Raw genomic sequence first — 27,140 nt, 5'->3', positions numbered from 1 at the left:
TTTCAAATGTGGGCACTTCATTTGCTTTGTTATCAAGAACAAAAGGAAATGCATTTGGCCAAAGTCAGTGTGAGGGTACCACGAGACCTGTGCCAAAAAGCCCTCTGCCCCTCTGGCTGATTAACACCATCCGTTTGGCTCCATCCTCCGTGATTTAAGATATGAAGTATGTTGATGTTTCCTACTGCCAAGGCAGTTGTCAGACTCTGAATCTGCAGGTCAGTTCCATCTTTTCATTCATAGAATCTTAGAACTGGAAGAGTGATCCAGCTCATTTATCTGTGTTGAGGAAGGAGAGCTATAGAAATGTCTGGAGAAGAGAATGTTTACTTTATTTGTCAAATTCCCCAAGTGTAGGGACCCATGGTCTTTCTTGTTCAATATTCTATGTCTTAATATAATTCTCATCAGTCAGTTCTTAATACCTAACTGAGGTTTTTCCCAGCAAATCAAATGTTCTTTTCTTTTATATTGTCCAGGATGAATGTTGAAAAGTTAAATTCTGAGGTTCTACCTTTCAGCCAATTTCTTTTTTTCCTGGTGCCTTATGCTCTTTTCTTGTCTTCAAGTTTTCTGTACCTATTTGAAGTTATAATAGATTAGCACATTAAAAAACAAAAACAAAAATGAAAAAAATGCCAAACAGGAATTACTGAGAGAATTGACAAGGATTCATATCTTTTTGTATGTATGTTTCAGGTTTAGAAATACCAGAAGGAAAACAAACCAATGAAAACCTGATTAGTACATGCTATAAAATGTATTGTAAATTTATTTATTTATTCACTTACTTAGTATTTCTGAGTGCCTCCTATGTGTCATGTGAGATATATATGCCACATGTGCAATGATGGTTAATATACAACTAAAATATACACCAAAATCATTTGGCTGTATTTTGATCCTTTGAAGTTGTTTTAATTAGTATGTCATTTCTTATCACACCCTCAACTCTCAAATTTTGTGGAATTAGGCTGAATATATGTAATAAATAAAATATCTTGAAGTTTGATTTTAGGCCAGGCTAAAATATAGAGAGACGGTTGACAGGAAAGACAGAAAATTTGGTTTGGAAAACTACAGGGAGATTTTCATGGGAAAGTCTGCCTCCTCTGACATGAAATAGTGACAGTTGGAGTCTTTGCTCCCTACATCTAGCCTTGAGCTGCCTGTGACTGGAAAAGTGTGGTTGGTTTTTCTTGGCACATGTTAGAATTTAAAGGGTCCACCTAGCACTGAGGGTCATTTTGAGTAGCTCAGCAGTTACCTGCCCAACTAACTTCTCATGTGACAATTACCCACAGGGAAGTCTGTCAGGAGATTCATGGCCTGGTACAAATCCAGGCTATCCTCCGCCAACATCCAGTACGTTTGGTGTCTGCAAATATTATTGGTCCTTTCTATTTCCACACACTCTTCCCTCATCTTAATTTAGGATTAAAAATACAGGCTATGGACTTCACCCTGCGACAACACTAGAGGCACAGTTTTCTCACTGGCCTTCAGAGTATGCATTTCGATTGATAATTTCCTCGACAGAAAAATTCGACTTGTTTAGACTTGCTTATACTCATATATAACTCTTCCCTGGACTTTTAACCTTATATATCAATTCTGCATGTATCCGAAATGGTTCCTTATGAAGACCCAGCTGCTCAGAGTAGTACAATAAAATACCATTGAACATTTGTGTTGAAAACCAGATGTAAAAAAAACCAAAAGCCTTTTTATATACATATTGTTTGCATCAATGCAAACTGAATTTATAGTCTTCTTACTGAATCCAGGTAGAATAGAGATTCTGAAAATATTCAAGAGATTAAAGTATTATAAATGGAAATTAATTGTACAGGAAACATTACTTATTTAGTGTATCTGTCATTGGTAGTCTTTTCATGTTCGTCTTTATTTAATGTTAGTGAAGAGATTACTTATGCATACCTGCTTTCTTATTCTGCCACTCATGATTCTTCTACCCCAGTTTTCTCATGAGGTCTTAAATTCCTCAACAGTCTAATTGTCAACTTTGGGAAAGGAAAACTGTATATCAACTGGCTTGAAAATGTGCCTCAGAGGCTATGTGCTATTGTGGACAGCTCGGGGCTCACGGCAACTGGGAATGCACTCTGATTCTTTTGTACTTTTCTTCTCAACTTTGAATTGCTGCAGAGCTTTTGCCTTTCTCTCCTAATCTCTCCTGCTTTTCTTTTCCTTTTCTTCACTAACTTCCATCACAGAAATTTAATAGCACAATTGGGAGATGAACGGGGGTCAGTGATGGTACATAGATTTGGTTGAGAAGGGGGTAGAAACCACTACTTTTTTTTTTGAGATGAACGGGGGTCAGTGATGGTACATAGATTTGGTTGAGAAGGGGGTAGAAACCACTACATTTTTTAAAAAATATCAGGATCAACTTCTCTTTTATGTTTCTTCAATACTTCTTATTCTACTGAAGAATTACAGTGGAGTCATCAGACTCTACTATATTCCTCTTCATTGACTAAAATAAATTGACTGTGGCTAGCAACCCAGCAACTTGAAACCAGCTTGTTTAATTTCATATTTAATTTATTTTTTCAGGGCATTGAATTTTGAATAAATAATATTAGTGCTTCTGTTTCTACAGAGCGTCCCCATGGGGTGCTGGACACTGTTGCTACTATTATTATTGTGTTGAACTTATTGCTGCCAATGTCACATTTAATTGTGAATTAGTAGAATCGTTTTCCCTGATGTTGATGTACGATCACATTTCATATCTTCACCCACTAATTCATACCTTTATTCACATAAGAAGGCAATTTTGAAAAGGATAAAGGGAAGAGTCACCAGTATTAAATAGTAACAAGACAGAATATTGTTTAGATAGGCGTAAGCCTCAGTAATATCTTTTTAAATAGTTTATGAAATTTTTAACAGGCAAAAAGTAGGAAAAAAAGATTTTATTTTTTTCTTTAAAGACAGTCCTTACGTTTAGCAAGTACAGGCCAAGCATGCTGACTTGCAAGTGCTCTGTCTCTCTGACATCAAGCAAAGTAAAAAATAGTGCCTTTTGAATAGGAGATTTCCTTTAATTACATTGGGGAAGTGATAATGGTAGGTATTGCATGTTTAATGTAATGTTCTGGATGCCTTTTCTTCTTCTTTTTTTCCCCCCTTCACAGCCACCTCATCTTGAGCAGAAATAAAAGGTTCAAGGCTTGTCAGCATCAGTTTATAGATAGCTGTTTAAAAATAATGAGATATTGGGTATTGTAAGGCTCAGGGCAGTCTTGCCAGACTCATTTATTTCCATTCACCTTTTGTCAGAATTGCAGACAGAAGACATTCAATTAAAACTTGTCACCTGTTGCATGCAGATGACCTAATTTGTGCTCATGTGTGTCATAGATTAGGGCTCCATGCTTCAGACGAAGCAACTTTACCTCTGGTAGAACAACATTTCCCCTTCTAAATATTTCGTTTATGGCTGTTTCCAATTTCTATCATTTCAATCTTGGCTCTAATCCAGATTATAAATTTAGCTCATGAGCATCAGAACCAGCTAAGAGCAGTCAATCAATCACACCTTGGAGAGAAACAAAAAAAAAAAAAAGGAGGAACTTCTTTGGGGTTATGTCCTGTGCACACTAATCCACAAATGTATTTTGGATGCAACTTGAATCTGAAACGGAGGGAAGCCTTTGTAATTTCCTATGCGAGCCTCACATGTTTAATAGTCCAGATAGCTATCAGGAGACCAAAACGAAAGACTTCCCCTTGCTAATTGTTAATTCATCTGTAGAGCAAGGAAGCTTTAATGTGAGTCATGGCTTTTATCTCTTTTAGTGACTGAGGACTTGGTTTAAAAAAAAAAAAAAAAGCCCTGCCTAATGGATATGCATTTTCTTTCCCTGTGTGATTTTTCTCTTTTATATCAACAGACATTATAGTGCTTCCACATGCAACTAAGCAATTTCCAAAGTTTCTGAATTGTTGTCATGATATTTCAGCATAAGTAAATGTAATCATTGGCCAGGGGTGTCTAGGGGAAAATCGGCCATCTGGGCCTCCCTTCTGAACTGTAAAATTCAGCTGGAGTGTTGCTCAGCCTCTGCGGCCCTAGCAAACACATGCCTTGTCTAATTTGCAGGGGTATTTTAAGGAAGAGCCAAAAGACAAGGAAATTAATATCTCTGGGTCCCCACCTCAGTGGAAAACAGAGAAACTGCATCTTTTCATCACTTTTAGTTTGCGACAGTCTCATAGCTATAAGCTTTCTTTGGTGAAGTCAGCTCACAGAGTGATAGATGCAAAGCCACTAGCCCTTCAGTTGAGTAAGAGCACGCATTCTTTTCCTCCTGCTGGTTCATCATTCTGCCTGATTTACATGTGCCCGAAGTCATACTGCAAGTATTGTTTAACCCAGTGATTGGTTTTTATCTGCCTGTGCTTCTGCTTTGGGAATAGATACCAAATGCTCTTTTCTACAAATAGACTTTGATGGCAGAGAAGCAGGATAAGCATAGTGCTTGAGAACATGGATTCTGCAGCCATTCTCCCCAACTCCCACTCCTGGCTCTGCTTCTTTCTAGTTCCAGTTTTCTCATCTGTGAAATGGGATAATAATAGCACTGTTAACATATGTAAAGCAGTGAACCCATGGCAGAGCATATAATAAACTCTCAATAATCAATGACTGCTAAAACTGGCTGCTATTTTGGCTTATTCCAAGACACTTCATGCACGGATTGATTCACTCAATTAATAATGAGGACATTGCATGGTAGGAAGAGGTAGGTTTGAAGAGTCAAAATCTGTTGAAGCAGGAAGAAAGGGACTAAATCATGAAGCCATATTTCACAATATCACTGTTGATGTTGAGAAAAGGCAATATAGTTAGAGGACATATCTAGGGCTTTGTTTGTTTTATTGTCTCATATGATCCTCAAGAATTTAATGTGGTTAGATTCTCCCTAGAGTATACATGTGAATATATAAATAATTTTCACTCATGCCCTTCCTGAGAAGCTTATACATACGCACAACTACTCCAGGTTAAACTGGTACACTCTGTCAGGATATTGTCCTGAAGGAGAGCCCCATCAGAGCTGCCACTAAAATTCCCGTTGCTGCATCTAATACTGCTAATTTGCCTTTGCTGCTTTTACTGCAGTTCCTCAAAGGGATTTTCTCTATCCTCTGCTTATAATGGTTCCCTCACAGGAATCTCAGGAGAATTCAAGGGCGCTGTTAGATACTTCTCTTCCTAAAGGGAAGGAGGGAGGTTTTCTTGGCAGCAAAGGGGATCGCAGCGTGAGGAGGACATCCACTGCAGGAGAAAGTCCCCACCCTCTTTTCCTTATTACTTCAGAAGTTTCGCTTTTTCAGTCTGCCCCCAATACTCAGTTACAATCCATGCTGGATGACATTGATTTAACACAACTGTTGATTAGTATTCATTAACTATCTTTTCAAAATTATTATTATTTCAATGTGACAAGTTGCATTTTTCTTAAGTATTCCAGGGGTCTCATTTAACACAACTGTTGATTAGTATTCATTAACTATCTTTTCAAAATTATTATTATTTCAATATGACAAGTTGCATTTTTCTTAAGTATTCCAGGGGTCTCTTTTTTTTTAGCAGACTTTTGTTTGGGGACAATATAATAAATGTGTTATCTTTAAATTAAGAAAGCAGGCTAGGGTATCCTTGTGTATTTTTCCAAATGGAAGATTTTTTTATTATTCTATGAAATGCCTCTGACTTTGTGCTGTTAAAAATGTGAAAAATACTTTCAACTTTGCACTACATAATATTATAAAAATTTGCATTTGGACATAAAATGTAGGCTTAAAATTTGCTGACCTAGGAAGACCTTGTGCTGAACTGTTTTAATTCTATTGGTGTTTATTTGCCTCCCAGCGTTTTTTTTCCTCCTTGCCCTACTCTTGTTTTCTCAATTTTGTAAATTCTGACAATGAATAAGATTTGTAATTCCCTAGTGGCAGTGTGTGCACATGCAGTGTTTGAAAGAAGCAGCAATGTGAAACATTCTGTTAGGTAGGTGATACCAACTATTAAAACCTCTCTCTTTTTTTTTTTTTTTTAAAGTTAATGGCTGTCTCCACATGAATAGAAAATACAATTGCCTTAATTAACTTCAAATCCTGTCAAACCTTGAACATTGTGGGTATCTTATTTCCTGGGAGAAATCTTATTTTTAAACTTTTTCAAAAGTGGTTTACAAGTGAAGTCAAAACAGAAATTGCTTGTGTTTAAGATGTGAAAGTGTGAAGACACAGGCTTTGTCGCCTTCAGTGGGAATATTCGGATTAGGTTGATGTTTGTTTATGACAAATCTGGATTTCCCAGGTCTTGATCATAAATATTATTGTGTTTGTTTGTTTCTGCTAGAATGGTTAGTTTGAGCCTTTTGAATGTATTAGGTTAATTGGATAGTTATAAATTCCGTACATAACTTTGTATTGTGTAGTTACAGCTAAACTCAGGGAAAGCATCTTTTTTTTTTTAAATACAATTTTGATTGGTTTCTATATCTCTTCTAAAATAATCAAACATCTAAATGATATTATTGGGGACAGGAATGAGCAATAAATAAAGAGATACCAGATAATTCTATAAATTATTTAGACATCAAATGATAACATTGTTTGTCTTGTATCCTTTGAATTATCTTACCACTCAATCATCTCAAAACTGTTTAACTGCAGAATTGAGGTGGGGTAGATTGTCAAAGTCTATGGAGATAAATGTTCAATAATTGATCATAATAAGAATATATTTCAAGAAAGTAATATAACAATATTTTAACAAAATAATGACAATGGCAACCTCATTTTTATTTTGCATTTTAAAGTTTATAAAATATATTCGCTATGCATTTGTATAGTATCTGTGGTATATTATTATTGGATCATTATAGCAAAACATCAGGGAGAATATTGTTTGTATCCATCTTATATATGGAAAAGCAAATAAGTTAAGGGACTCATCAAAATCTATAGAGCTAGTTATTGAAAGAGCCAGAAAAAGAAGTGAATCAATCTGACTTGTAAACTATGCTTTATTTTTTTGACTGTTATACACATAATATTTAAGAATAAAGTGTTATGTTATTACTATTAGAAACATTAAAAATGGAAACTTCAGTTTTTACAAAATCATTATTACAAATAATGGACAAGGCTAATAGGGATTTATAGACTGATAACAATCCTTCATTTGGATATATGCAAGGCTAGAAATTTTAAGACAAAGAATACTAGAAATTTTCTATAAATTAGTTCTAGTGATGAACAGTTACATAAAAATATTCTTATTTGGTGATTTTCATTATATTTACCTTTCTCTCTGACCCCTCCTCAGTTTTTTTCTTTTATGGATATGTAATTATTTTGTATCTCAACCTATTATTTGAATATATTTCTACCAATGAGAAATCGTGGCTTAAACCTATTTTGGGGCAAGTACAATAAAGGCAGATTCTTCATTCAATGTGTTTAATTTACAGTATTACAATTTAAGCTTAAGTAGCATTACTTTTTGGTTAAATACTTCTGTCCTTTGTAATCGACCTTTTATCTCTATGATATTAGGTCCTAACAGGAAGCAGTCTAGTTTCCAATTATGCAGAGTTTGTTTTCTATTGACTTTTCCTAAAATTATGAGAGGCACTTTTCATAATCCAGTGTTTGATTTCATATAATCCTGCCTCATCTGTGACTTGATGTTTTAATCATGTTGGTGTTTTCAAATTTTCTAAATTTGTTTTTTCTGGAAAAACATTTTTTAAAAATAGAATTATGTTTTAAAATACACGGATATCTTAATGATGTCTGTGCAGTATTGTATTGTAAGACCATTTAAATAATATTAAAATGTAAGTGCATATAGTATGACCTGTATGAGTAAATCTATTTTCAAAGTTGCACAAATAAAGAGGCTGTGTCCACATGTTTAAAGTCATTTTGGGCTGATTTACATTTTAGAGTTATGTCACTTATGTGAAGGTGTGTTTATATGATTGTCCTGGGCAAAAAAAAAACTGGTTTTACTGGGTGGTATTTTTTCCCGCAATGTAACTGAATAAAATGAATAGTTTCAGCATGATGGAGAAGTAATTGCAGCTGTGTGTTAGTGTAGAAGTAGTTGTGGATTTTGGTTCAAACATTCCACCAAGTATGAATAAAGTCAGCTAAACCAATTAACAGTGCTGTAAAGATAATAATAATAATCCCACTAGAAGATGCATAAAAGGCAGATTTTCCAGATTTTGAGAAGAGGTTAAAAACAGTAAAAATATTTTTACTTGGTTGGAAGTATTTGAAATGGTTACTGTTTGTCTGCTTTCGACAGGGAATGAAAATGTCATGTGTATGTTATTATCCTTGCAAATATATTGACTACAAATTTTTATGTTTGTTATCTGACGTTGGCAAGAACACTTTCCTGCATATTGAGTCTCTGTCACCTTTTACTATATAATAATATAATCTTTTAAAAATGAATATTAATATCTAACCATTTTTTCCTTCTGAGTATTACATAAATAAAATTACAAATTATAAAAGAATGCTTTCTCCAACTGATCTTTGTTTTAGGAAATGAAGCATAAAATCCTGGCTTATGTAAAAAATTCTTGAATATTTAGAAACTGGATAGATGTATGGGTTAGATGAATGAATAGGTGGATGAGCAGGATGAGATGGACACATGAACCTATGGATAGGATGGGTGTGTGAGCGTACGGATAGGCCATTATTGATCTGCCCCCACACAGGAAGCGATGGAGGAAGGGGCATTTAGATTTGTGAGGAGCCTGGAGAGAGTAATATGAAGATTTCTTGAAGTCAGTTTTCAAAGTTAAATGGGAAATGCATTATAATGGAAATTTTTTGACAATACTTAAAGAATGTGTCTACAAATGCAATAACCCATAATAAAAATTTCTGTCAATAATGGTGTGTATTTTTTCTTCATGATGTGTAATAACTAGTTTTCAGTGTTGCACTTTCTCCATAGACTTGGCCCAGCTGGCTAATCTGGCATTAATGTGAGAAGACTGTGTCTGAATTGTTTCCAGCCAGGACCTTGAAGTCATTCAGCCATGGTCCTCTTCCATAGACCTTTTTGACGGACAAACACCAATGTCAGAAACTCACCAGCTCTGACTCTGTGTTAGAAAATATGTAGTGTACTGTTCCATATATGAGGATATATTGCTAATGGTGAATACATTCCCTGAAAAGCACCAAAGGCAAATTTAGTATTTCACAAACCCAATCAAGATATGTTCTGTAAGCTTTCTTGGTTCTAACAATTTTAGAGATATCCAAAAATGCTTCTTTCTTCTTTAGCTTTTTCCTGTTATTGTCTCTCTCTTCCTGTCTCTCTCTCTGCCTTCTCTTCATACCTCTAATAATATCAGATTAAATGTTCTCATTGGGATGGAACTGGATGATAAACATATGAGGATATAACTAGTGTCATATACTTTGAATTTTCAAATATGATTTTGAATTTTAAAAACTCTTATGACGAGACAGGTTTGAATGTATATTCGATGACCAGTTAAAATCTGACCACCTTAAACTGGAAAAATATCTTGGAGAAAGTATTGAAGACGAAGAGATTGAAAAAAAAAACTTTTAAAAACTCTTATGACGAGACAGGTTTGAATGTATATTCGATGACCAGTTAAAATCTGAACACCTTAAACTGGAAAAACATCTTGGAGAAAGTATTGAAGACGAAGAGATTGAAAAAAAAAAACATAATAAATGGGGAAAGAAGTAGAGATGTTAAACTTCAGTAAAAATAGATGCAATAAAAATAGAATATTAGAAATTAGATGAACAAAGGAGTGGAACTCTGCTATAGACAGGAACAGTTTTAAAAGCAGCAATGAGGAAAGATAGCTTCTTGGTGACCCCCATGCATGACAATTTTCAGTGAATACTTAAAAATTTTACCTAACTTTTTTGTTTTTTGATATTTGCTTGTCAAATCTATTTAATTTTGCACTTCAAATTGTCTCCTGGTTTCATTTAAACTATATTTTGATGTTTTGATATGACAATTCAGACTATCTAGAACCAAGTGTTTGTATGTTCCACTAAAAAATAATCAACTCCTAAAGTAGTATTGTTAAGATGCTGTGAGCACAGTGTTTTCTTTTATCTCATGGACACTAATAATCCTTATCATTTGAGTAATAATATTTACGTAAGGGATTCACACAGAAATATATCAGCCTTTCCCAAACTGTTTCATATAACTCAGATAACCCACAACTCATATTCCATATGATATTAATAAATATTCCAAAAAACAGGGTCCTTGGTTAAATTAGTTTGCAAAACAGTGCATATGCTATATATCTCCCTCTTAGAACTTTATGGAATTTATCTGAATACCAACAGCTTTGAGAGGCCTTTCAGCAAAATAATAATAATGATGATGTTATTAATCCAGATCTGTTTTCTAAACTGTTTGACATATGCCAGAATATGTACAAAGAATTATGTGTTTGACTTTACCGATGAATAATGTTACACTCTTGTATCAATTATGGTGCAACATAATACCACAAAAAGAGTCTCTCTTTGCTCCTATTCCTAAGTAATTACCTCTTTATTTGATAAAGATTTTATATGGTCCTGTCCTAAGCTTTACCATTACAGACTGGAAACTAGATTATTAACAAGCTCTTCCCTACCACTTCTTCATATAAATGAAACTTTAAAAAAAATTTAATCCCTTTCTTTCCCTTCTGTTTTTTTAAAAATTAATTGTTCACATCCATTGCTAGCAAAGCCTCTCTGAATCTTGGCCCTTCTTCATATAAATGAAACTTTAAAAAAAATTTAATCCCTTTCTTTCCCTTCTGTTTTTTTTAAAAATTAATTGTTCACATCCATTGCTAGCAAAGCCTCTCTGAATCTTGGCTCAAGTCATCACCATCTATTTTTGCCTACTTTTCAGCTTTACTCTTCAGCCCTCCCTGTTAGCGTGCCCCTCCTTCAACATCCTCACCTTCTAAATTCTTTCTCTAGAAACTCTTCTTTTTACTGTGTGTGCAGCCCAAATCTGCTTTATTTTTCTCATGTATGACAAGAAATATAAATGTGTGCTGCAATGTAAATATCATTGCCCTTCTGAGATATATTGACATTTTAATATGCAGTAATCTTTGCATCTTGCAGGACTGAATATTGTGGTCCCATTCTAGCCCCCCAAATCCCCACGAGCGCATAGGTGCTCTTTATTTAATTCATCCCACAGGTCTACACTGGGCCCTCTGGTCTGGCAGAGGGCTGGATAGCTCATGGTCTGCTGGTCTAGTCGGTCCTACACATTGAGCTTTCAGGAGTGACTGATGAAGATACAAAATGCCAATGTCTTTAATTGGCGAAACTGCGCTACACCAAATAATGGCTTCTTTGTATTAATTCACATAGAAACCTGCCTTTTCTTTGATGTGCAAATAGTGACTTTGATGGCCTTGCATAAAATGTCTTTCGGGTGTGTTATTTGATGGCAGATTTGGTTTCCAACCACTGGAAATTTTGATTTAGCTACTGCTTTATTTTTTACATTCCTCTGGTACCCCTGGACCACTCTGCCTTCTGCTGTCTGTCTCCACAGTGCTCCTAGGGGTTGCTGTCTATGTATTTGATTGGTCTCAAGATAGTTACCTAAACAGTAAGCCAATGCCTGTTTTTGCCCACAGGGGTGCGTCTGGACAGAGTACGCGGAGGTCGGCAGAAGTACAAGCGCAGAATAGATGCAGAGAACAGCCCATACCTGAATCCTCAGCTGGTCCAGCCAGCCAAAAAGCCATGTAAGTACAGCAGATGTATCTGGCTTCCCAGAACACAAAATCCTCCCAGTTGGCTCTATGTACACCAGCTTTGGCATGCCCATCTCCACTGACTCAGAGGAGACATCTCTTTGTGGGAGAACAGTGGCTCTATTTCCAAGGATTGTCTGTGAGGAGCAGCAGCAACTCAGCTAATTATCTAATATTTTTTTCTTTTAAAGATGTCTATGGTTTTCTCTCCTTTACTTTCTTTTAGGTAGTCATTTTGTGAAAGCATAAGAATATTAATGCATAGCTCATATAGTGTGAATTTTACATCTACTAGTTATCTTTATTTGCCGAGGTACATAAAATGGATCATACTGTGATCATTAGTTCATTGGAGCTGTTAGTTTCAGATTTCACAAGAAAGTGATTTTTGTAGTTTTCACTAACTAAATGAGTTTGACTGCTCAACCTGCCAATGAAAATACATTAGAGGCCTCATTAATTTGGAGCTATAGAAGGTTAACACACTAGCTAGCAATAGATTAAAACAAGAATGGGCCTTACTAATAACAAGCATAGGTTGGTGGTTTCGTCTCAGGTGCCCTTATGGGCATTATGAATGGTACATTGCTAAAACGCAAGCCCCATCCTCTTTGTCATTAACTTAAAAGAGCTGGAATATTGACTGAGGCAACAACTGTATCCCATTTTCTGAAAAAATCAGTTAATAGCTGTAGTGCATTAGAGCTAGCATTTTAGGATGTTTATGCGTAGAGTTTATTCGAGGCATTGAGAAGTGCTTTGATGGAAAAAAACTCCCACATTTAGCTATCTTTGTCTAAGAAGACACAACCAGCACTCACCAGAGGAAGTTGCACCTACAGCAGTTCTAGAAAAGGCATGTGTAATTTTTGATCTGCTTTCTCAGGGGAGCAGAAAATGTCCACTCCTAATTCTGATTCTCCAGGAGGGGTCACTGCTGTGCATCCTACGTGTTAGCATATGAGAAGCTGTTAAATGAATAAAACAGACCCTGAACTGTAAATGAAAGGACATTTTAGCTATGTCAAAGGAAAAACAACCAGTTTTACATAAAATTAAAGCTTAAGTGAACATATGGCATAGTTTCCTTTTGCCTTTCCAAAAATCATTATGTTGATTATACCTTCAATTGTCCAATCTGGCATCTTCTCAGCCTGCCTAAGCTGTTTGGCATTCTGCAAATACAATCTAGGACTGCATTAAGTAGATTTTGCACATTATAATTAAAAACTTTCAGATAATACAATAAAATGCAATAAACACTAATGCTTAATTTCATTAGAGGTTTCATTTTCCTGAATTCAATCATGTACAGCCAGCCCATTTCTCATTTATTGTATCTGAACATTGACTGAAACCATTGATAACTTCCTCTACTGAAATAAAAATGAGCACCAGCCCATTGGTAAGTCAACATGATAGAGGAATATCTACGGTTTTCCATGTAAACCTGAGAAATTGGGAAGTGGCTTATCAAGGACCTCGAAGAAGATTACAGCTATTTCAGTGAGCTTCACATGTCCAAGATAAAGAGGACTCCTAATAAATCATTACTCATTATCTAAAGTCCTCTGTGTTAATTTTCCTTAGTCCATGCAATTAGTATGTTTTTGTAACAAACATTCATAAAACTTAATTTTCAGATCCTTTCAGATAAGTGTCAAGAGACTGTCCATGGGCTTTGCTGAGAAAGAGTCTGGGGAGACTTCTGGACCCGGACTGGACTGTGTACTACAAAGGCCCAAGAATGAAAATTGTGTTCTATTGATTCTAATTAGGGAAACATTAAATAAGATTTACCTAGAAACAGTGCTGCTGGCTATTCCATTTTCTGAGCTTCAACCAAATTCCTCTGACCCCTCAAGTCAAGTATCCATTGAAGGGTAAAACAGGTAGCATTTTCCCTGCATTAAAAAAACCCTAGAATCATGGATTTCCTTCAGTTACATTGTTGTGCCCTTTACTATTTATTGCATTTTCTTCTAATCTGAGAATCCAGTGGTTGCTGACAGGTTTTGTTGCATTGTCAGAGCAATGAAAGTTGAAACTTTTCCAAGCATAACCCCAAATACTGGGTATTGTTTCCGTAGCATATACAAAAACAAATGTCATTCTTTGCAGATCCAGAAAATTAAAAAAGAATCTCTGTTTAAGTTTTCATTGCAGTGGTTGCTGACAGGTTTTGTTGCATTGTCAGAGCAATGAAAGTTGAAACTTTTCCAAGCGTAACCCCAAATACTGGGTGTTGTTTCCGTAGCATATACAAAAACAAATGTCATTCTTTGCAGATCCAGCAAATTAAAAAAGAATCTCTGTTTAAGTTTTCATTTTTTTTCTAGAAAATATGATATTTGGGAATATTTTCTCCCAAATCCACATGTTCAATTTGATGATAATTGAATATTACTGCCAATGACTGATTATATGTTGACCTTTTGAAATAAATATAATTCCTATGGCATCCATATTAATATATTTTTAAAATATGATATCAGAAAAAATGCTAATTATAGCTTGGATGAGTCTCATTATTTCATGAAAACAGACTAATATTTAGGATAATATTTAATTTAAGGGGCTATATTTAATGCTAAGTTATGTGAAGTCTTTTCATTTTGATTTTAAAAAGTTAAAAACTCATAGTGAAAAGCAAATGGTCTGATAAACACAGTGGAAACTTTGGCTTTGCTCACAAAGATCCCATTGCATGCCCCGGTTTTCTAGAGTTAATAATACAGAGAATATTTAAAAATGTAGGTTTATTCCAACCCATTTGTATCTCCTTACTTAGAAAAAAATATAAAGTCTAAAGCTGCATATAGAAATTGAAAATAGAGCCAACAAGAAAAATCATTCCCCTCACAAGGCTTTACAGCCCCTTCCATAAACTCTCACATGCCCCTAAGCAATAAAACACATTTGATGTGATGCTTTCCATTTGTCTCTAGTGTTTATTTTATGAAGGATTTTTAAAACATATATCACAAATTTCAGACAGGTAAATTTGAACCAGAGAATGAACTAAGGACAACAAATGAAAATAGAAGATTAAAGAATTAGACACTCAGAAGAGGGAATACTGTAACATTTAAGTAGTAGTATTTCTATGGAAACTAAGATAACTATATTTGGAAGGTTGGCTGGGTGTGTGGGGAGGGGGAGAAAGGAAAGAAATTCCCATTTAATACATCCCATGGAAATAGAGTTATATAGTCAGTAATTCACCCAGGCAGAGGGCACTGACCTTTGCTCTTCTTTAAAGGAATTAAGACAATTAATGGCTTTCATGCCCATTATAGCTATGGGCATTAATAGTTCTTTGCCTCCCACACTGTACTGTATATTTCAGTGGTTTACTGTGGGTTTTTATTTTAAAGCTGTTGTATCGTATTTAATATGTTTCTTGTTGTATAGTATTTAATCTGATTCTTTCTTTGAAAAGAATCAAAGAGCAAACTCAGAAAGCATCTAACTTCTCTGTTTGTTTGCTATAAAAATTTTCACTACAGGAAAGATGCTTCATTCCAGCAAAAGCAGGTAGAACCAAGAAAAAGAAAAAAAAATCATTCTATTACAACAGCAGTGGCTTATTACTTGCTTTCTGAACAGTGTTCGGGAAAAAATATATGTGTGTATATGTATATATAAAATACATACATATGTATAGAAAGTTCACCCAGGCAGAGGGCCTGGGTATATATATATAAAGCCATAAATGGAATAATTTGGGTTTGTTGTAGGCTACTTGAATTATTTTTAAAAATACAAAATACTTTAGGGCTCGTAAAAGAGGGGTGATACTACTAGTGATCTTGTAGTGCTCTGGTCTCATCCTGCAGATAACAAGATTGTCTCACATTTATTGGTGGCTGAACCAGAGAAGATCTATGCCATGCCTGACCCTACTGTCCCCGACAGTGACATCAAAGCCCTCACTACACTGTGTGATTTGGCTGATCGAGAGTTGGTGGTTATCATTGGATGGGCGAAGCATATTCCAGGTACATTTTCTAAAAAGAAAAAGTTGCAATTCATTCGCTAGGTCATGTATGCAGATTTGGGCAAATTTAAAATTTTTCATTGGGAAATTTTTTAACCTTTACATTTATTTTTATCACACTTAATTCAGAGCTTTGCTGATTTTAATGGAATCGTAAACCTTTATGTATTGGTACCACTTTGAGCTCTTGTTATTTTTTCATATAATTTTTTAACCTTTACATTTATTTTTATCACACTTAATTCAGAGCTTTGCTGATTTTAATGAATCGTAAACCTTTATGTATTGGTACCACTTTGAGCTCTTGTTATTTTTTCATAAATGAAGGTGTTATTGCCAATGTTTAGTTAAAGAGAATATAACTTTTTAAAACATTTCTTCATCCCTTTTAAAATTCTGAGTTTTTTCCTAAGGAAATACTTCTACTTTCTCTTTCACTTTAAAAAAAAGTTGTTGTTCATCCCTTTTAAAATTCTGAGTTTTTTCCTAAGGAAATACTTCTACTTTCTCTTTCACTTAAAAAAAAAATTGTTGTTTTTTTTTTTCCAGCTGTAGTCTAGTGTACCTTTTTTCCTTTGAAGATTCACTTGTTTTGTTGTTCTTGGTGGCTGGTTATATTGAATTGCTATTCATATTCACAAGCTTTGGTTTGGTTTGCAATTAGATCTTTACTGTGAATTTATGAGTATATATAAATTATTAATATGAATGTTAAATTGACATGGTAAATTTTCTTATATGGCAATTTAAAGTTAGTATTTTAAGATATCTGTAACTTGTATTTCTTGACCCATTCTGTAATATCAATAAACATATACCTCATCACAAGTTTTGAGAATTTTAGTATTTTACTTGAATTATTTTTTATTTTTTTGACCTTGATCATCAAATAGTATATAAACAACTTTTTGAATGATGAGCTGGTACAGTTAACTTACTTCTGTCTCCTTAAACTAGTTTGTCTTTATGCTTTGAATGTTACAGTAATTTCTTTAATCAAATTGATGGAAGTCCCTTTCCCAGCCCACACTGAAACCAATTTATTGGTCATGATACGCCAGCTATGTTGCTAACAGTCGTAACGAACTGTCAGGCGATATCGCAGTGAAGCTAATTTGAAGTCATTAGGTGTGCAGCGTTCAGGCGACAATTTGTTACAGTGGTTAGGGACACAGCTGACATTTCTGAATGGCTTTGTTCAGTGCAGTTCTAGATGAGGCCAAGCAAATTGTAAACTAATTTAAACATCACTCTGTATTATACCAGCTACTTTGTCTTACACTGTTTGCTAATAAAGCACCCCAAATTAAGTCAAAACTAGTTAAATAGGTGAGCTTGAGTTTATTCTCTAGAAGATACCTACACATCTAAAAGGAGGATGAGAATTTGATCATGTGGAGAGTTGATATTGTATGTGGACCGTCATCACATCTATATGACTTTTAGAAAAAGAGAAAAAAGAGTAAATTAAAATGCGTTAAGACATTTGTTAACTCGGGCCATGGAAACAGCCAGAATTTGCTTCAACAATATATGAAAACTTATTTGGAAAAAAAAGTGTTATTGAAGGGTTTCAGTGCAAAAAGAAGCAAAACTAACATTTGTCGAAGTGTCCACAGACACTTTTTTAAGGCAATTTATATATTATATCATTTATATTAATATATCATTATATATGTGTACATGTACACACATATAAACACACACACATATTTTTTAAATGTCATTTTTTCTAACCCAGGATTTCTCAGTGTTGACACTGTATCTTCAGATGTTGCCAAATGTCCTCAGAGAGGCAAAATCATACCAGCCTGCCCCTTCTCCCCCAGTTGAGAACTATTGTCCTAACCCAGGAGTCAGGTATTATTATCCTCAATGCAAAGATGGGGAGAGATTTGAGGCAGAGTGAATAAATACTCTTGGGCAGGTTCACAAATATATCCAAAGCTTCCTGCAGTAAAATCAGGATAATTTAGTCCCCCAGTTGGTTCCTTTTAAAGAACTATTTCAATATAATGAAGATGGTATTATTGTTATTGATAGCAACAGCATGAAAGGCTACCTCATTCTGATTTCAAACCACCCATTTATTTCAGAGAACTCTCCTAAAGTTCTCCCTGAATTAAGGGATTTGTTAAGCCAATATTTTGATATCGTATAGACATGCCATAATAAAGACCAATACAAGTCAGCAACTTTTTCTGAGACTTCTAGAAAGGAAATACAATGATAAATTTGCAGGTCCAGTTGTACATTTAAGTAGAGATGTCAGCTTACAAAGGAACTTATCGCAAAGAGGGTAACTTTAAATAACTATGAGTAACACCATTTCCAGCAGTGGAAACAATTACCGTATGATTATGTGTTCAGTCTTAAGCAGAGGCTTAGAATTGGTGGGGACTGACGTTATTCTCTCTCCATAGCAAATGCCAGAGGAGGTCACTGTGGAGTGATGATTCACAGCTCTGATTTTGTGATACCCTGAGGGTGTTTTAAATGATTGCAAGGAGTATCTTGGCTCTTCAGAAAGGGATTGGCAAAACAAGAGCTGGCTGAAATTCTTTTTAATTTTTTTACAGTAGGTTTGCCATGCAGCATTTTGAAGTCGGAGGTGAGGGTGCTCTGATATCAAAGCGTCCTGGCTTACCTTAGGTTCCGGCTGAAATTCTTTTTAATTTTTTTACAGTAGGTTTGCCATGCAGCATTTTGAAGTCGGAGGAGAGGGTGCTCTGATATCAAAGCGTCCTGGCTTACCTTAGGTTCTGGGAGGATGGGCGTCAGAGGACCACACAGCCGCTATGGGGAGTGTGGGATAGGGAGGAAAAGGCCAAGAGAATATAAAGATGAAGGTCACATTTCTTCCTTGATAAAAGCAAAATTGTGTTCTTGATGACATGAACCAGTCCTGATAACTGGGGTCAGAGCTGGAATTAAAGACAAATCAGAATCGAAATTTCACCTATCCTAGTCTTAACTCCAAAACTCTCTGGTTTTGTAAAGCTTACATTAAAATTAAAGTAAAATCTCTTTTTGATACACTAAAAGTCAAGCCTTTGTTATCTTTATGCTGTTCTCAGTTTGTGTAATCACACACACACACACACACACACCACACACACACACACACACACACACACCCCTCTCCACTTAAATATTTTAAACTAAGTATAGCATCTGAGATAAGATCAGTAGCCTTTCCACACTGGTAAGAATGTACCTTTGTACACTTGCTATTGCTACATGAAAGAAATTAAGACTCCCACAAGAGAAAATATGGAAGGAAAATACATATGGATTTTTTTTTATCATCAAATAGAATTAGTTGACGTACATTAATAAATCATATAAATGGGAAAGTGTTGTTATGAAACATGACCATACTTTATCTATAGAGGAAAAAAGCTCACAAGGGTTTTAGAAAACGCTTGACTTTAGGTGGAGGAGCGTAAGGGCACGAGAACAGATGATGGTGCCCTAATAGCCCTTTTTAAGAATGACAGGGCCCCGCCATTAGCATCCTTTTATATCCTTGGAAATTGCTCATGCCTCGCTTTTCTGGTTCCTATCTGCCTGACTCTTTTTTATTTCTCTTTCAATTTCGTCCGCGCTCGGATAAGCGCATGCTAACACAATACGATTGAGCTGTAAAATGGCACGCTGTCGCCTCTAATCTCCTTTATGTAGATACGGACGGGCTGCACCCCCCACTCCATTCTCTGTCCATTGTTGGACTTTTTCAGAGTGGTCTGCCGAGGAATGGAGGCCCTGTCGAATATCAGAGCTAGGTTTCACAGGGTGTGATAAGACGATTATCAGCCCACCAGTCAGATCTATGATTGTTCTTTGTGGTTGATTAAAATATTAGTATGCCCTGTAACTTTGTTAGCAAAATGCAGAATGTGCTTAGTCAGATGGTGCTTAAAAAAGCATAACCCATATTAGCTGACCTATATAAGTGGCTTAAATATATTTATGGTTCTTGCCAGACAGCTTACTTTAAAAGAGCAGATAAGTATTTGTACAATTAAGTGATTGAAAGTATTTTAGAAAATTTTTTTCCATTTTCAATACGGCGTGTTTTGGGGTAAGGCTCTTTATTTTTAACATGACAAATTGAATGATTATCTATTAAAGAAGGAGGGCTTTTCTTAAGTTTTGGGGCATCTTAGTCACATTTTAAAAACAATGTCTATGGTCATGACATCAAAGGAAAAAAAAAACCCTATAATTTTTCTTCATGCCAAATAGAGGCAGGACATAGTAAGCTCAAAAAAAAAAAAAAATTAAAAAAAAACAAAAAAAACAACCCACAATAGTCAATGATGTGATAAAAAGTCTTTAAGTATATGTTCTCATGTTTTTTCTAAAAACATCCAGTTAGAATGTATCAAAAATTGCTGATTGACTTGGCTTTTTGTAGTTTAATCAGCAGCAGTATTACGACTTTTCTAGCAATGACAGAAATCTGTAAAGAACATAGATAAACTGTTTCTACATTACATTAGAAGTTTTGGAAAAGAATACTCAAGAATGTTTGAATATTTATTGCCAATGATACTGTTTGAAGATATACTTATTATTCAAATGAATTTTATGTAGAGACCAATTTTTAAGGTTATATTACCCCCAACCAAAGTTGTGGAAGTTTCATTTTTAAAATACCCGTTTTTTTGTTTTTTTTTTTTGTTTGTTTGTTTTTTTGTCCTTTTTGAGACCGGCCGCGCTCAGCTAGTGAGCGCTGTGAGCGCACTGGTCATCCTTATGTAGGATCCAAACCCGCGGCAGGGAGCGCTGCTGAGCTCCTAGTGCCGCACTCTCCCGAGTGCGCCACGGGCTCGGCCCAAAATTCCCGTTTTTATTGGTAGGTAAAATACCCATCTTGAACTGATACCATGATTAAGTGATTAGGNAAATTTTTCATTGGGAAATTTTTTAACCTTTACATTTATTTTTATCACACTTAATTCAGAGCTTTGCTGATTTTAATGAATCGTAAACCTTTATGTATTGGTACCACTTTGAGCTCTTGTTATTTTTTCATAAATGAAGGTGTTATTGCCAATGTTTAGTTAAAGAGAATATAACTTTTTAAAACATTTCTTCATCCCTTTTAAAATTCTGAGTTTTTTCCTAAGGAAATACTTCTACTTTCTCTTTCACTTAAAAAAAAAATTGTTGTTTTTTTTTTTCCAGCTGTAGTCTAGTGTACCTTTTTTCCTTTGAAGATTCACTTGTTTTGTTGTTCTTGGTGGCTGGTTATATTGAATTGCTATTCATATTCACAAGCTTTGGTTTGGTTTGCAATTAGATCTTTACTGTGAATTTATGAGTATATATAAATTATTAATATGAATGTTAAATTGACATGGTAAATTTTCTTATATGGCAATTTAAAGTTAGTATTTTAAGATATCTGTAACTTGTATTTCTTGACCCATTCTGTAATATCAATAAACATATACCTCATCACAAGTTTTGAGAATTTTAGTATTTTACTTGAATTATTTTTTATTTTTTTGACCTTGATCATCAAATAGTATATAAACAACTTTTTGAATGATGAGCTGGTACAGTTAACTTACTTCTGTCTCCTTAAACTAGTTTGTCTTTATGCTTTGAATGTTACAGTAATTTCTTTAATCAAATTGATGGAAGTCCCTTTCCCAGCCCACACTGAAACCAATTTATTGGTCATGATACGCCAGCTATGTTGCTAACAGTCGTAACGAACTGTCAGGCGATATCGCAGTGAAGCTAATTTGAAGTCATTAGGTGTGCAGCGTTCAGGCGACAATTTGTTACAGTGGTTAGGGACACAGCTGACATTTCTGAATGGCTTTGTTCAGTGCAGTTCTAGATGAGGCCAAGCAAATTGTAAACTAATTTAAACATCACTCTGTATTATACCAGCTACTTTGTCTTACACTGTTTGCTAATAAAGCACCCCAAATTAAGTCAAAACTAGTTAAATAGGTGAGCTTGAGTTTATTCTCTAGAAGATACCTACACATCTAAAAGGAGGATGAGAATTTGATCATGTGGAGAGTTGATATTGTATGTGGACCGTCATCACATCTATATGACTTTTAGAAAAAGAGAAAAAAGAGTAAATTAAAATGCGTTAAGACATTTGTTAACTCGGGCCATGGAAACAGCCAGAATTTGCTTCAACAATATATGAAAACTTATTTGGAAAAAAAAGTGTTATTGAAGGGTTTCAGTGCAAAAAGAAGCAAAACTAACATTTGTCGAAGTGTCCACAGACACTTTTTTAAGGCAATTTATATATTATATCATTTATATTAATATATCATTATATATGTGTACATGTACACACATATAAACACACACACATATTTTTTAAATGTCATTTTTTCTAACCCAGGATTTCTCAGTGTTGACACTGTATCTTCAGATGTTGCCAAATGTCCTCAGAGAGGCAAAATCATACCAGCCTGCCCCTTCTCCCCCAGTTGAGAACTATTGTCCTAACCCAGGAGTCAGGTATTATTATCCTCAATGCAAAGATGGGGAGAGATTTGAGGCAGAGTGAATAAATACTCTTGGGCAGGTTCACAAATATATCCAAAGCTTCCTGCAGTAAAATCAGGATAATTTAGTCCCCCAGTTGGTTCCTTTTAAAGAACTATTTCAATATAATGAAGATGGTATTATTGTTATTGATAGCAACAGCATGAAAGGCTACCTCATTCTGATTTCAAACCACCCATTTATTTCAGAGAACTCTCCTAAAGTTCTCCCTGAATTAAGGGATTTGTTAAGCCAATATTTTGATATCGTATAGACATGCCATAATAAAGACCAATACAAGTCAGCAACTTTTTCTGAGACTTCTAGAAAGGAAATACAATGATAAATTTGCAGGTCCAGTTGTACATTTAAGTAGAGATGTCAGCTTACAAAGGAACTTATCGCAAAGAGGGTAACTTTAAATAACTATGAGTAACACCATTTCCAGCAGTGGAAACAATTACCGTATGATTATGTGTTCAGTCTTAAGCAGAGGCTTAGAATTGGTGGGGACTGACGTTATTCTCTCTCCATAGCAAATGCCAGAGGAGGTCACTGTGGAGTGATGATTCACAGCTCTGATTTTGTGATACCCTGAGGGTGTTTTAAATGATTGCAAGGAGTATCTTGGCTCTTCAGAAAGGGATTGGCAAAACAAGAGCTGGCTGAAATTCTTTTTAATTTTTTTACAGTAGGTTTGCCATGCAGCATTTTGAAGTCGGAGGAGAGGGTGCTCTGATATCAAAGCGTCCTGGCTTACCTTAGGTTCTGGGAGGATGGGCGTCAGAGGACCACACAGCCGCTATGGGGAGTGTGGGATAGGGAGGAAAAGGCCAAGAGAATATAAAGATGAAGGTCACATTTCTTCCTTGATAAAAGCAAAATTGTGTTCTTGATGACATGAACCAGTCCTGATAACTGGGGTCAGAGCTGGAATTAAAGACAAATCAGAATCGAAATTTCACCTATCCTAGTCTTAACTCCAAAACTCTCTGGTTTTGTAAAGCTTACATTAAAATTAAAGTAAAATCTCTTTTTGATACACTAAAAGTCAAGCCTTTGTTATCTTTATGCTGTTCTCAGTTTGTGTAATCACACACACACACACACACACACCACACACACACACACACACACACACACCCCTCTCCACTTAAATATTTTAAACTAAGTATAGCATCTGAGATAAGATCAGTAGCCTTTCCACACTGGTAAGAATGTACCTTTGTACACTTGCTATTGCTACATGAAAGAAATTAAGACTCCCACAAGAGAAAATATGGAAGGAAAATACATATGGATTTTTTTTTATCATCAAATAGAATTAGTTGACGTACATTAATAAATCATATAAATGGGAAAGTGTTGTTATGAAACATGACCATACTTTATCTATAGAGGAAAAAAGCTCACAAGGGTTTTAGAAAACGCTTGACTTTAGGTGGAGGAGCGTAAGGGCACGAGAACAGATGATGGTGCCCTAATAGCCCTTTTTAAGAATGACAGGGCCCCGCCATTAGCATCCTTTTATATCCTTGGAAATTGCTCATGCCTCGCTTTTCTGGTTCCTATCTGCCTGACTCTTTTTTATTTCTCTTTCAATTTCGTCCGCGCTCGGATAAGCGCATGCTAACACAATACGATTGAGCTGTAAAATGGCACGCTGTCGCCTCTAATCTCCTTTATGTAGATACGGACGGGCTGCACCCCCCACTCCATTCTCTGTCCATTGTTGGACTTTTTCAGAGTGGTCTGCCGAGGAATGGAGGCCCTGTCGAATATCAGAGCTAGGTTTCACAGGGTGTGATAAGACGATTATCAGCCCACCAGTCAGATCTATGATTGTTCTTTGTGGTTGATTAAAATATTAGTATGCCCTGTAACTTTGTTAGCAAAATGCAGAATGTGCTTAGTCAGATGGTGCTTAAAAAAGCATAACCCATATTAGCTGACCTATATAAGTGGCTTAAATATATTTATGGTTCTTGCCAGACAGCTTACTTTAAAAGAGCAGATAAGTATTTGTACAATTAAGTGATTGAAAGTATTTTAGAAAATTTTTTTCCATTTTCAATACGGCGTGTTTTGGGGTAAGGCTCTTTATTTTTAACATGACAAATTGAATGATTATCTATTAAAGAAGGAGGGCTTTTCTTAAGTTTTGGGGCATCTTAGTCACATTTTAAAAACAATGTCTATGGTCATGACATCAAAGGAAAAAAAAAACCCTATAATTTTTCTTCATGCCAAATAGAGGCAGGACATAGTAAGCTCAAAAAAAAAAAAATTAAAACAAAACAAAAAAAACAACCCACAATAGTCAATGATGTGATAAAAAGTCTTTAAGTATATGTTCTCATGTTTTTTCTAAAAACATCCAGTTAGAATGTATCAAAAATTGCTGATTGACTTGGCTTTTTGTAGTTTAATCAGCAGCAGTATTACGACTTTTCTAGCAATGACAGAAATCTGTAAAGAACATAGATAAACTGTTTCTACATTACATTAGAAGTTTTGGAAAAGAATACTCAAGAATGTTTGAATATTTATTGCCAATGATACTGTTTGAAGATATACTTATTATTCAAATGAATTTTATGTAGAGACCAATTTTTAAGGTTATATTACCCCCAACCAAAGTTGTGGAAGTTTCATTTTTAAAATACCCGTTTTTTTGTTTTTTTTTTTTGTTTGTTTGTTTTTTTGTCCTTTTTGAGACCGGCCGCGCTCAGCTAGTGAGCGCTGTGAGCGCACTGGTCATCCTTATGTAGGATCCAAACCCGCGGCAGGGAGCGCTGCTGAGCTCCTAGTGCCGCACTCTCCCGAGTGCGCCACGGGCTCGGCCCAAAATTCCCGTTTTTATTGGTAGGTAAAATACCCATCTTGAACTGATACCATGATTAAGTGATTAGGATATGTGCAAAAGCACCAAAAAAGTGGCAGAAATAATTACTGTAAGATGACGTTTCCATTTGTAATGCAAAATATGTTTCCATGTGTATGTGTGTGATTATGGTTTGATGAGCAGGAAACCAGGCATGTTTGACTAAGGGTGAGTTATACCATATGTAAGTAGCCCCTAATACTCTGTTTTGAATCTGTGTCATTGACACTTCATAAATGTTTATTGATTGGTTGATTAAAGGTATGCATAGCACAAAACTGTTAATTGGCTCCGAGGTTTCACCCTCCAGCTCATTCTGTAACTAAATTTACATGTGGTTGTAATTTCTACTTTGCTATGAGTGAATTAAAGCAGTTGTAGCCTATTTTCTCAGGATTAAATTTTCTTTTGTGTATGTAACGTACTGATTTCAGAGCTGCAAAGTAGTTGAGTCTTTTAGTTAAGTGGAGAAAAGCTCAAATAAGACTAGTTAAACTGTAAAAAATATTTAGTTATAAAATATTTAAAGATTACATTTAACGTACCTGGTAGCTGTATACCTGTGGGCCTACAGTTGTGGTTTAAAAGGGTAGAATGATTCTGAAAGTCAGAAAACCTGAGCTGTAGTTGAGTAATTTTTTATATGTTACTTAATTGCTCTAACCATTAGTTATATTGTGAAAATCAAATGAGGAAAAAATATACATGCAAATTATATATGTATAATTAATTTGCAAATTATAAAGCATGATCTAAATGTGAAACACTTAGTGTTCATTTTTATTTCCAAGATACTGCACATAGATTATTTTTCTTTACTTAAAACCAAGTGATCCAAAAAGTTAGTATTTATAAAAGCTATTTTTTAAAATATTCACAAAAAACTTCAGNTTTTATTTCCAAGATACTGCACATAGATTATTTTTCTTTACTTAAAACCAAGTGATCCAAAAGTTAGTATTTATAAAAGCTATTTTTTAAAATATTCACAAAAAACATCAATTTTAATGGGGGCGGAGCTTATTTAAACAGGAGGATCATTGTGTGGATATTGTCGTCAGTTTGTCCTAAGAGGGCAGGACTGTTAGTCTGAGTAATCTAGCCCATTGTCCTTAGCCAAACCTAAAATAACTGAAAGTTTATCAGTGTAGTAGAGTTTCCGAAGTCACAGCTGTGATATAGAAATAGGAACCAGGAAGGTGAGAAATATGTTGTGAAAAAAATAATCTGAAGTATCACCCAAGGACTCCTTCATTTTCTGCAGCTACCATTGTTGGAAATGAAAAAGCAGAATGACAGAGCAGTGGTGAGGTTTCCTAGCAGATGTCCAGTTTGAGAGGCAACCCACAAAGATGTTCACAGAGACCTATCCCTGCCACTCTGTGCCATCGTTTGTGACCTGATGCACCATTCTGCCATCATACTGAATTTCCTGTGCTCATGTGACCTCTATTCCAGCATTATTTCTGCTTGTTACTAGGTGTCCCCAAAATATATTTGCCCTCTGTACAGTCATGCCATTGAATACCTCTGATCAAAGTAGAATCACAATTTTATAGTACTGAATACAATTTAGATATTCAAGTGTCCACTATGTAACTAACAGTATGCTCAGTACAGTGGGAAATTTAAAGGACGTATATGACAGGTACCTATCCTGAATCCTGTATGTGTGTCTGCATAAATATATATATGCATGTGTGAGATATATTTGCGATAAATTCCTTGGTTTATACCTTTATTAGTTCCAGACCTAAATTATTCAGCTTTATTCTTTTCCATGAGATTAAGCTTTAAATGTTAAAAAACGTAACATCTGTTTTGTTCTTTATTGCTTATAAAGCACTTACACAAACTTTTATTT

At 35.1% G+C, this 27,140-nt stretch overlaps 1 protein-coding gene across 3 annotated transcripts in view; it reads left to right on the top strand.

Annotated features, from left to right (window-relative positions):
* ESRRG (estrogen-related receptor gamma) overlaps positions 1-27,140 on the top strand; it is a 238,845-nt gene that overhangs the window by 145,732 nt on the left and 65,973 nt on the right. For all 3 annotated transcript variants that reach the window (XM_008580346.1, XM_008580345.1, XM_008580347.1), the window contains 2 exons: positions 11,742-11,852; positions 15,701-15,862. In XM_008580346.1, coding sequence (XP_008578568.1) covers positions 11,742-11,852; positions 15,701-15,862 — 273 coding nt within the window. The remainder of the gene's footprint in view (positions 1-11,741; positions 11,853-15,700; positions 15,863-27,140) is intronic.

This window comes from Galeopterus variegatus, unplaced genomic scaffold (assembly GCF_000696425.1).
Source record: "Galeopterus variegatus unplaced genomic scaffold, G_variegatus-3.0.2 Scaffold2069, whole genome shotgun sequence".
NCBI lineage: Eukaryota > Metazoa > Chordata > Mammalia > Dermoptera > Cynocephalidae > Galeopterus > Galeopterus variegatus.
This window is presented reverse-complemented; position numbering and strand designations above follow the sequence as displayed.